The 9,723-nt window shown below is 41.1% G+C and overlaps 1 protein-coding gene across 2 annotated transcripts; it reads right to left on the bottom strand.

Annotated features, from left to right (window-relative positions):
- Positions 1 to 302: 302 nt before the first annotated feature.
- On the bottom strand, positions 303 to 9,033 carry commd9 (COMM domain containing 9). Of its 2 annotated transcripts, XM_084060215.1 has the most exons (7): positions 8,968 to 9,033; positions 7,820 to 7,945; positions 7,129 to 7,268; positions 6,372 to 6,406; positions 6,173 to 6,276; positions 5,309 to 5,441; positions 303 to 5,272 (listed from the first exon to the last, which is right to left on the bottom strand). In XM_084060215.1, the coding sequence occupies exons 1-6, from the start codon at positions 9,016 to 9,018 to the stop codon at positions 5,310 to 5,312; spliced, it is 588 nt and encodes a 195-aa protein (XP_083916341.1). In that variant the 5' UTR covers positions 9,019 to 9,033; the 3' UTR covers positions 303 to 5,272; position 5,309. The 2 variants fall into 2 exon arrangements, with proteins under 2 accessions (XP_083916341.1, XP_083916340.1); XM_084060214.1 differs by having other exon boundaries at positions 303 to 5,441.
- Between the last annotated feature and the right edge of the window lie 690 nt (positions 9,034 to 9,723).

The raw sequence follows: 9,723 nt of genomic DNA, 5'->3' as shown, positions 1-9,723 counted from the left end.
AAAGTTTTGTTTTTTTTTCTTTTCAAAAGGGCACTTCTGGTCAAGAGGGCAAAGGGCAGATGCACGTCCCTGCATCTGACCACTTAAACGTTAAGTGGTCAGGTGGGTGGGCTGCGCGCATTTTCCGAGCATGCTTATTTTAACTGTCAATGATTGCTTGGATCAATGGAACCAACGTAGTAAACGTTATAGTTCCTATTTTTCGGTATCTCAACGAAAACTAATTTTCCACGGTTTTAAAGAAAAAGAATGCCATGGTTTTTTAAAAGTATTAATAATCATTAAAATCTTAGGGTTTCAGCAATTATTTGGGGGCCCGTTTGCTAAATCCTCACTGCCCACCAGTGGGCCCCGGCCCAAAGGTTGGGAATCACTGGTCTAATGTACATTCAAGACAATCGCTCCATGCTCAGAGAGCAGGATAGATGGCACACTGCAGGAAGGGATGGATGGAGGGCTGTGAGCTTTCACTTCATCATCCTTTAACCCATTAAGGCCTGAGGCCGATCCTACAAATTCTACGATTCGACTAAATCATCCCATCTGAAACGTTTTGTGCCAGGGACCCCAAGAAGAGAAGATTTGTGTAAAGAATTTCAAAGTTATTCAAGTATTCTCAAAAAATGATAAAATAACAGATGTACAAGCTAGCTCGCAGCGCGGCACGAAATGACGAGCTTGTGTATCTGCTATTTTTGAATAGCCAACACAAAAATCTAAAAAGACAGATGCTTTCCTGGTTTTAATGGGTTAAAACAGGAAGATTATTTCAGGTGTCCATAATACATGCAAATAGTATAGGAAACCGTAGGAACTAGTGTGTTTTGAAGGTCACAGCTGGTGTTATGATTTTGTCAAAACTATTTCAATAACTAATTCAAATTGCAATTTCTTTACCGATAACATTTTTTGTGGGACAAGAGAAACTCAGTTTAAAACTCTAGTTTGTCTATGTAGGACAGACGGTTAGTGTTGTTTGTCCCTGTGTTGGACAGATTGTTAGGACAGACAGACAGTGCTGGTTGATTCTGTAGGACAGACAGTGCTGGTTGATTCTGTAAGACAGTCGGTGCTGGTTGTCTCTGTAGGACAGAGCTGTAGTAGGTAAGCTGGGGTTCATATAGCCTACAGTACAAGACTGTCATGTCTTTCCACCTAAAAAGAAGGGATGTTGAGTTCTTACTAGTCTTTACTAAGCTACTTGAGTGACAGCTTTAAGAAAATAAGGCTGCAAGTGGAAATGGCTTTATTTATTTTTTTTAACAAGTCTTAAATATAGTACAACACATGTTCTCTTATGTTCCCTGTTAGCTCAAACTGGATTGTGTGGACATAATATGGTCTGAAAATGTGTGAAAATGCTTATGTTCTCGTTTTTCGTTAGTCACACCTTTCTAAAGTTCCCATTATGTCAAAAACTGTTAACTGAATTCAGAACGAAATAAAAAGTTTGTCGACTGATGTCATCAAGTCAAAATGTAATTTGTACAGGACATTTCATATGCAGTCAAACTCCACATGCTTCACAGAAACTGGCAAACAGAACGGAACACACGGCTCACTTCATCTCTTTCATTTACTTTTTTATACTTGTTCTGAACCAAGTGAAAAGGAGGACATATCCACTCTTCTTCCAGTGCAGGTATACATATTTATTTATTAACACCTGACATAATAAAACATGTCAGGGTAATAATAATGGTTTATACTTCAAAGGGAAGAGATACCATAAGTCACTTTCTCCTGGTTTTCAGCACCACTTCTTTCCCATCTCCTTTGGGGAATGTAAAACGATCAAGAAACAATAGAAAACAGGTATCCTTGCTGTCACACAGTGCGTGAGCTTTTCGGTTGGATGGTTTACTCGTATCAGATCATTTCTGAACACTTAGAGATGCTAGAAGGAGAAAAACATTTTCCAAAGATTCAAGACGGAACCGTTTAGTCTCCTAACACTGTTTGTTGGGGTTGTTTCTGAAGGTTGTGTAGTTGTGGGTTCCAGTCTTATGTGCGTGTATAAACCAAATAGGTAAAGAGCAGGGACTACTTGTGTTTGACTTGGTGCTGTTGTTGTAGGACAGTTAGTGCTGTTTGTCTCAGTAGGGCAGAACTTGTGCTTTTTGGCCAAATAGATACGTTTGTGTGAATGGAGCTCCAACATGCTGAGTCCAGAACAATTCGATAGTTACGTATGTAACTACGGTTCTATGAGTCCCGAATGACCGCCAGAGGCGGTGCTTAAAGCACTGAATAGTTCCCTTTGCGCATGCGCAGTTCGAGTACGTATACCAACGACGTCACTTGTGACCCCGGGATGAACCGGAAGAGGCTATATCTTCCGGCGTCACCAGGGGGTCAGTCCCTACAGAATCTTCTCGCGTGAACACGAGGATTCTGAGCGACAGAATGCTCTGGCGGTCATTCGGGACTCCGTAGTTACATACGTAACTATCGTTCTATTTCGTCCCTGCTAACCGCCAGAGGCGGTGCTTAAAGCACTGAATGACTTATACCAAACGAGTCGCGAGGAATCCTGGTTACAAACCTTAGACGGTAGAACCGGACTCTGGCAAGAAGACCACGCCCAGTGGGTGGGGAGTGGCAACTTTCACCCTATAAAATCTAGAGAACGTCGGGGGAGACTATCATCCGGCTCCTCTCCATCATCCGGCTCCGCAGTAACGGGAGCTATCCATAGCGCGGACGCTACTGGTTGCTCGGTTTATAGGAGCCGTAAGCTGGGGGGAGGGAGCGCTTACGCTGCCTGTACCATCAACCCCGCCTGCATTCGTCCACGTGTCAAAAGAGTGACCCCGAGAGCTGCTCCAACGCAAGCCAAGGAAGAGCACACCCCGAATCATCAACCTCCAACGCTTCTGCTTCTGCCTGTCCTTTGCGAGAGTTGTCCTGGTGGGTTTGGGCAGGATTATCCTCTGTGCGATGATGACAAATTTCTTAGTGCTGAACAGGGCCATCAGCCGTCTCTCCAGCATAACCTGAATTTTCTGCCAATCGCTCAGCAGAGGAACAGGAACAAATATGATGACGGTTTCCCGATCATCATGTTTAATTTCCTGTATATTTGCGATATATCTTCCTGCGGAAGAATCATATATCTTCTGGAGCGGACCACGCAAGGCACCTCTGCCTTTTCGCATACTTTCAATAGCATCAAAGACCAGACGCTCCATGTCGCATTTGTCTCGTGTTGCTCTTTCTTTGAACTCTTGCGAACTCCAGCGGGGGTGAAAAATTCCGGCCATTGTCTCTCTGTAAGTTGAAGGTCAGGAAGGGGACGACGAGCAGATGCTAATCAAAAATGAAAAAGCTATTAGTCGAGCAACGTAGACTATCGACAACTAGCCTTTCATATGCTAACGGATGCTAGCCGGAGCGCTCACGCTACCGTTAGCAACGTGCAACCAGATGCAGGAGGGAGGAGGCGCGCACGCGACCTTTACCAACAAAGGCTGATTTATAATGCAAACTTAAATCCCAGTTTAGCAACCTACCTTATGGGGGACCGAGGGAACGTCCCCGTCGGTGGAGCGACGGACGCCCACAGCGTCCGTATGAGCTTAACCCCGCTCGGGGGGAGAGAAGTCGCAGTTCTTAGAGGGCGAAATAACGCTACTCCGACCTATATGGTCACAGAACTACCAGCGACCTATTTTAACAAATGATAGGGTAGGTTTGTAATAACAATAATATGGCTTAGTGCAGATCTATTTCAACCTGCGCGCGAGAAGAAAAAAAGGGACTGACCCCCTGGTGATGCCGGAAGATATAGCCTCTTCCGGTTCATTCCGGGGGCACAAGTGACGTCGTTGGTATACGTACTCGAACTGCGCATGCACGAAGGGAACTATTCAGTGCTTTAAGTACCGCCTCTGGCGGTTAGCAGGGACGAAATAGAACTCTTCTTCCTGTGAATGTATATCAACATCGATTCTGTGCAGTCCCTCTCTCGGCCACACAAGGGCAGTAGAGCATCTCTCCCCTGTGAGGTCCAGTTACCTTGACAACAGTTTAGCGCTGTAGTCTGTAGAGGCCATTTTGTACGTGGTTTGAATAATGTGAATATGTCAAAGGATGTAAACAAAAACAAGCGTGATATGCTGCTGTAACATGTTATTTTATAATGTTTACAATAAAATCAGCTGAAACTCATAAAGAAAAAAAGACTCTTATGACGCTGACTGTGATCATTACTGTTGTCTGTTTAGTCACTCTCTCAAGACAGATTCATTTTGCCGATGACAGATTGTTCACTTACAAACATAATGGACCATTTCACAAACACAGCCAATGTGCTTCTGCCTTGCCTTACTAACTAGCTAACCAAGGGCCTTAGGTAAATTCCTCTGGGCATTTTCTGACCTTCAAAGAAGTCACTTTTTAAGACATGCAGTTGTCTGACAGAAACACCTGTACTGTATAATACGCTATATTTAAACAAAATAAGTAAACACAGTCAATAAGCAGTCACACAGTTGGCTTCCTAACATTGCTGCCAATGGTGATAACAGCTTTACACCCTGCTAAGATCAAGCATAAAATAGGTCAGTCGTGTTTGTGGAACAAGGCCTATTACTTGTTTAGTCTGTCCCAACAAAAGAGAAGACTACTGTATTACAGTTTGTAAAGTTGGATGTATTCATAAATAATGTGTGAATAGGATGGCAATTGCAACCCCCTAGCGTTCGCATTTAAGCTCAAATTGAGTTCTTTTATGCATATTCAATCCACCTCTTGATTAATCTGATTTTAGATTGGCGCTGAATGCAGTGTGTGTGTGTGGTCTCAGGAAATGAGGTCACATGAACACGCTGTGGGGCAATTACTGCAGATGTGGTTGCAAACCTTTCTTTGTAGACATAAGGTCAGAACGCACCAATGCAACTAGTCGCAACACCTTGCCACAAAACAGTTTTAAGGCCAATCCACACGTTCACCAATGCAACTCCTTGCAACTGCCATTGGGGATAATGGTTGCAAGTAGTTGCATGTTGCAAGGAGTTGCACTGGTGTGGACTGGCCTTTAGAGGTACAGTGTGTTCCAAATTATTCAGTATGATACAATGTGAACAAACACGCTTCAAATCATTCAAATCAACTATTTTTGAGATAGGGTTCAAGTGGTCACTCCCTCCACCCTCTAGTTTTTTTTTTCTGAAATGACGCCTCAGAGTTGAATATAAGCAACACATTGCATGACGCTTTGTCACCAAAGCATAGATCAAGTTTTAGTGTCCCAACTAGAAGGACTCCAGGTCCACAGGAGTGGGACAGGAAGTGTCCCTTAACATTTACTTGGCTGCCACGGCAGATAGCTGGTCCCTGATCCGTCCCAGGCCGTCCAACATGGTGTCCAAAGACTCTCTGCTCAGCTCCACAGTCACAGAGGACTCCCCACCTCCTAGACATGCTGCTTCCTCTATCTGGATGGACATGCATAAGGAAGATATCAGCTACACAGTCCATGGTAAACGATGGCATTTCTACCGTGCTGTCAGACCGATCTGCTAAAATGACCAGCTTCACAGTGACGTGGGTCAGAATGTAGTTTCCACTTAAAGGGATATTTCACATTTTAACGTCTACTCTGGCTTTTGTGAGCACCCCAGACAGACATCAGACACGCCCCCTTCCTATATAAACCCATTGTAACTTCAAACTCCATTTTAACCGTTTTAGATTCATTGAAAATGCCTGTCCTTTTTTCAATTACTTTTTTATTTTATTATAATCTTTGGGGAAAATGATTTTTTTTTAATAAAATGAATGAAAAAAGTAATTGAAAAAACATGGCCCCTCACCTATTAAAAGGACACATCAGTCACAAGAATCAAGGACGGGTGTTTTCGATGACTATCATGTTCAAAATGGAGTTTGAAGTTACAATGGGTTTGTATAGGAAGGGTCTGATAAAATGAATATTAAATATCTAAATATTGAATCAAGCAACTTAAAAACTGTCTGAGGTGCACATAAAAGCCTGAGTAGGCGTTAAAATGTTTGAAAGTGAACACTTTCGTTGTACAACATATACTGTAAGGGGGGGGGGGGGGTGAAAGTGTTTTTTAGCTTTATGAACATTTGTCAAAAATAGGGATGACAGGGTTAATTTTGTGTATTCTATGTTATCATGTACTGTATGTCTAGGTGTTACCTGTAGTTGTAATAAACAGGAAGGAACAGCCATACGGCTGATGCAGTCAGATGCTGTCATCATGTCGACTCTCCAATCCAACTGCTTCAGCTGGGGAAGAGAGACTACATACACAGTACATATACAGTATAAACAGTAAATCCATCCATGTTATGGCACTCTCATGCTTCACACAATATATGATAAAAAGAAAACTCACTTTGATTGTTGAGAGCCTCATTTCTCCACGCCACACTGAAAAATATAGACATTTTCCGTCATCAACCCGATCTACCCACTGAAAAATGTAGGAATTAGCAATCATTCCAGTAAGTTCTATTAGTATACACTATTGTCTGTACAGAATCTGTGTTGCAGTATTATGTATACTTTCCCAGGCTTTATTAGCCTTGGGTGAGCCTTGGGTTTAGGACCTACGAGATCACATTTTAATGCAAGGCATAAATAGTTATGTGCGCCCATCTGTGTCAGTTTGAGCCACAATGCAAGTCCTCAGTTGGTTAACCTCAGGTAATCAGTTCCCAGAAGTTCTAGCATAAAATTGGGACCGGCGAGAAGTTGAACAAACCTCAGCTAACGGTGATTATATATATATATATATATATATATATATACACTGCTCAAAATAATGAAGGGAACACTTTGATCCCTTAATTCTTTTGAGCAGTTTTTGTTAGCAGTATGTACACAGTTCATGAAAACTCAAAACAATTACGGGATCAAAGTGTTCCCTACATTTCTTTGAGCAGTATTTATTATAATTGTTTCGCTTTTTATCCCAAATTCGTCATTATGCCAATTGATTCCTCCCAGCATTTCTGTGTTGTCACTGTATCCTACTGACTCACCTACCAGTGAGGAGCCCCCACCAGGAGGACGTAGAGACTACTGTGCATAGAACTGAACCTTTATTTCAGTATTATATTATAATTATAATAAAATATATAGAAGTGAACCTGTGTTCCAGTATTATCTTGGTGATGAGAGTTTTGAGGTTGGAGTGGAAGGAGTCTGGGAACAGAGTGAGAACCTGGTCCACGGTCTTCATGTTGGACAACACTACGCAGTGAGACAGGGTGTGGAGAGCTACAACCACCTGGAGAAACAGGTACCGTACAACACACACACACACACACACACACATACATTCATGTTGGACAACACTAAGCAGTGAGACAGGCTGAGGAGAGCTACAACCACCTGGAGAGAGACACATTTGTTTGTATAACTATAGTTGCGAGAACATCAACATTGTAGGATAATTGCATTTTATTAATGCAATTATTTGGTCTTTTTAACCCTAAAGCCGAAAATAGACATTTCTACAAGCTCCCAACGTGACGCAAGACTCGCAACGCAACAGAGCGGCTATGTCGATCTACAGAGCTTGTAGATTGCCTTTTTAACTAAGTATAAATAACCCCTAAACCTAACCTCTAAATGCCTAACCCTAAGCTGAATCTTTTCCTAATAATTTTAAGCCTAACTCGAAACATCTTTTTAAACCAAAAAAAAAACATTTTTTCCCTGTGAGGACCAGGAAAATGGCCCTTAAAATGTCTATTTCTCAAAGTATACTGTACTGGTGGGGGACAGTTGGTCCTCACAACTAGTAACACACACACACACACACACACGCACACACACCTGTTTAGCTTCTGTTGTAGAGATGTTCAGGATCTCAGCTGTTTTCTCAGCCAGTTGTTGTGACTCTGTTGCTGCAGGTGGAAAACTCTGAGCACACAACTCACGCACAGCATCCTTAGATGGAGCCTGAAATGAACACACACACTCAAACTTTTCAATTTCAAGGACCCCCAATTTGGTATGCATATTTGGCCACAGACTCTGACAGAGTACAAACAGAACCAAATGGACCCGTTACAGACCTGTAAGGGTCCATTTGGTTTGCTTAGTTCCTAATTATCAATCATTTAGCTGGGGGGGACCAACTGGAACCCCCTGGGGGTCCTCAGACCCCACTTTGAGAACCATTCGTTTAGTACGTTAGAATGCAACACATAATACAGCTCTAATGTTATAATGTAACAAACAATATGGTGACTGTTAATTAGGCTATATTTAAACATAAAACATATAATTAGCTGCATTGTAGAGCAGAGGTGTAAAGTAACTAAGTACATGTACTCAAGTACTGTACTTAAGTACAGTTTTGCGGTATTTTTACTTTACTGGAGTATTTCCAATTTTCTGTACTTTTACTTCTACGCCACTATCTCAGAGGCAAATATTGTACTTTCACTCCACTACAATTATTTTTAAACTTTAGTAAATGTTTACTTTAGATTTTGATTAGTATTACAATACATACAGTAACCACTTTTGATTGAATACTTTATTAGCAGTTTGCAAAAAAAACACAGGAAAGCACAGTTCAATACAAGGTCTGCTATGAGGATTTTAAACCCAAGAAAGTCTATGGCTTGTTTCCATTGGGGTCCTTTGTACTCAATTAATCGAAACATTTAATGACAGACAAATATACACTACTATGAAAAACATCATATAAACAGTTTGAAAACAAAGACAAAAATATGTACAGTTAAATATTCACTGTACATAGCCCTATATACATTTCAGCCATTTGAAAATAGCGAGCTTGTAGATCTGCTATTATTTTCAAAAGATGTATACTTTATTCGGGGAAGAAAAAAACCTTTTTTTAAATCTGCAAAAGTCGTTGGAATGTAACGACAGTCAACCGAACAGACGATGTCAATGTATATTTTAGCTGTGTAGATATAAATTACAGTGACAGCTTTTCAAATAAATACCTTTAGAAGTAGCTGTAAGGAAGAAAAATGTTCATCTGCAACAGCAGCCATGTTGACATGTGACGATGTGACTGCTGCGTGTCATGTGACTTAGCCCAGGGGATGATGGGAAATGCAGTTCTACAGCCGTGTCTCTGCAAAACCAACATGGACAGGTTCATATTGAAATGTATTTGGAAAAGCTAGGTCCAAAAATGTAATAACAAATACCACAATTAAATAAATAAAATCGACAATGAAAAAAAAGAAAGAAAAAGTGGAAATAGACTTTTAAAGAAGATTTATTTTCAACTTAAACTAGAAAAAGTGCTCCTCAGAGCACAGGTCTCCACCAGGAAATGTGTAACTGGTTGGTTAAACGGTTAATTTGTTATGTTATTTTATTTATTCTGTGGTACAAAGGTACTTCCCCCCTAGCCTGGGACCAGACGAATCTGCCAGTGCAAAAAAAAAACTAAAGTGACACCTGGAGAAATTTGTTTTCGTGCATAGTTCCCATCGTATGGTTATTTCCATATAAAAAAAAGAAAGGGAAGAACAAGTTATCTACATATTTACACATGGTACCTGAGATAAGATAAAGGGTGCGTGGACATAGCGGCAGACGTATTCTGTGCATGATATACTTATGGACGTTAATTAAGGTGCTAGAAAAAAACACAATAAAAAGACAAAAGTCAGTGCATTGTACATGGGATTAAGGTGCAAAATGTCAGTGTATGTCAACCGCATGATCCACATAAGGTAGACTGACAC

This window comes from Gymnoscopelus microlampas (genome assembly GCF_963454915.1).
Source record: "Gymnoscopelus microlampas genome assembly, chromosome: 6".
NCBI classification, from domain to species: Eukaryota; Metazoa; Chordata; class Actinopteri; order Myctophiformes; family Myctophidae; genus Gymnoscopelus; species Gymnoscopelus microlampas.
This window is presented reverse-complemented; position numbering and strand designations above follow the sequence as displayed.